General features: G+C 32.0%; 1 protein-coding gene across 1 annotated transcript; it reads left to right on the top strand.

The window, feature by feature from the left end:
• Nucleotides 1–38: 38 nt before the first annotated feature.
• Nucleotides 39–519, top strand: LOC105461023 (BTB/POZ domain-containing protein 7-like; the record flags this gene model as incomplete). Its single annotated transcript, XM_011707517.1, has 2 exons — nucleotides 39–197; nucleotides 316–519. Coding segments are annotated over exons 1-2 (318 nt in total), but the record flags the coding sequence as incomplete, so codon positions are not given.
• Nucleotides 520–547: the final 28 nt, after the last annotated feature.

Here is a 547-nt window from a genome sequence, read left to right as displayed (position 1 = left end):
AAATATATCTCGTTAATTATATATTTTTTATGTTGATAATTTAGGCCATTAGAAGAGGACTAGTTTCAACGCCACCAAGCCACATGATAGGAGACGAAAGAGATAATTTGAGGGTGAATGCTTGGATCAGAGGAGGAAAGAAAAATGGATTTTTTGTAAGGCCAAGGCTATTCATGCCGTATTACGAAGAAATCAAGGTAATAATAATAATAATAATAATAATAATAATAATAATAATAATAATGCATAATTTTCAAAGCTAGAAATACATTGATCAATGGAGTATACTAATGATTCATATTTATTCGATATTAGTCCTTGGTGGAAGAACAGATGATTCAGGAAGCTGATCTAGTGAGATTACGAAGGCCACGATACGTAGCAGATATACCGGATGCGTTGTACATGGTTGAGGAGAAACCACGAGCCATGGGTACCGCCGGTGTTGATGTCCTTGCAGCTGCATTTCCAGGTATTATATTAAATTATTACAAATTTGAAACTAATATTATGAACTTAGTTATTATATATATATATATATATATAT

The sequence above is a fragment of the Wasmannia auropunctata genome, unplaced genomic scaffold, assembly GCF_000956235.1.
Source record: "Wasmannia auropunctata unplaced genomic scaffold, wasmannia.A_1.0 LD310801.1, whole genome shotgun sequence".
Lineage (NCBI taxonomy): Eukaryota > Metazoa > Arthropoda > Insecta > Hymenoptera > Formicidae > Wasmannia > Wasmannia auropunctata.
The sequence above is the reverse complement of the archived record's forward strand: the minus strand, read 5'-3'. Positions and strand labels throughout refer to the sequence as shown.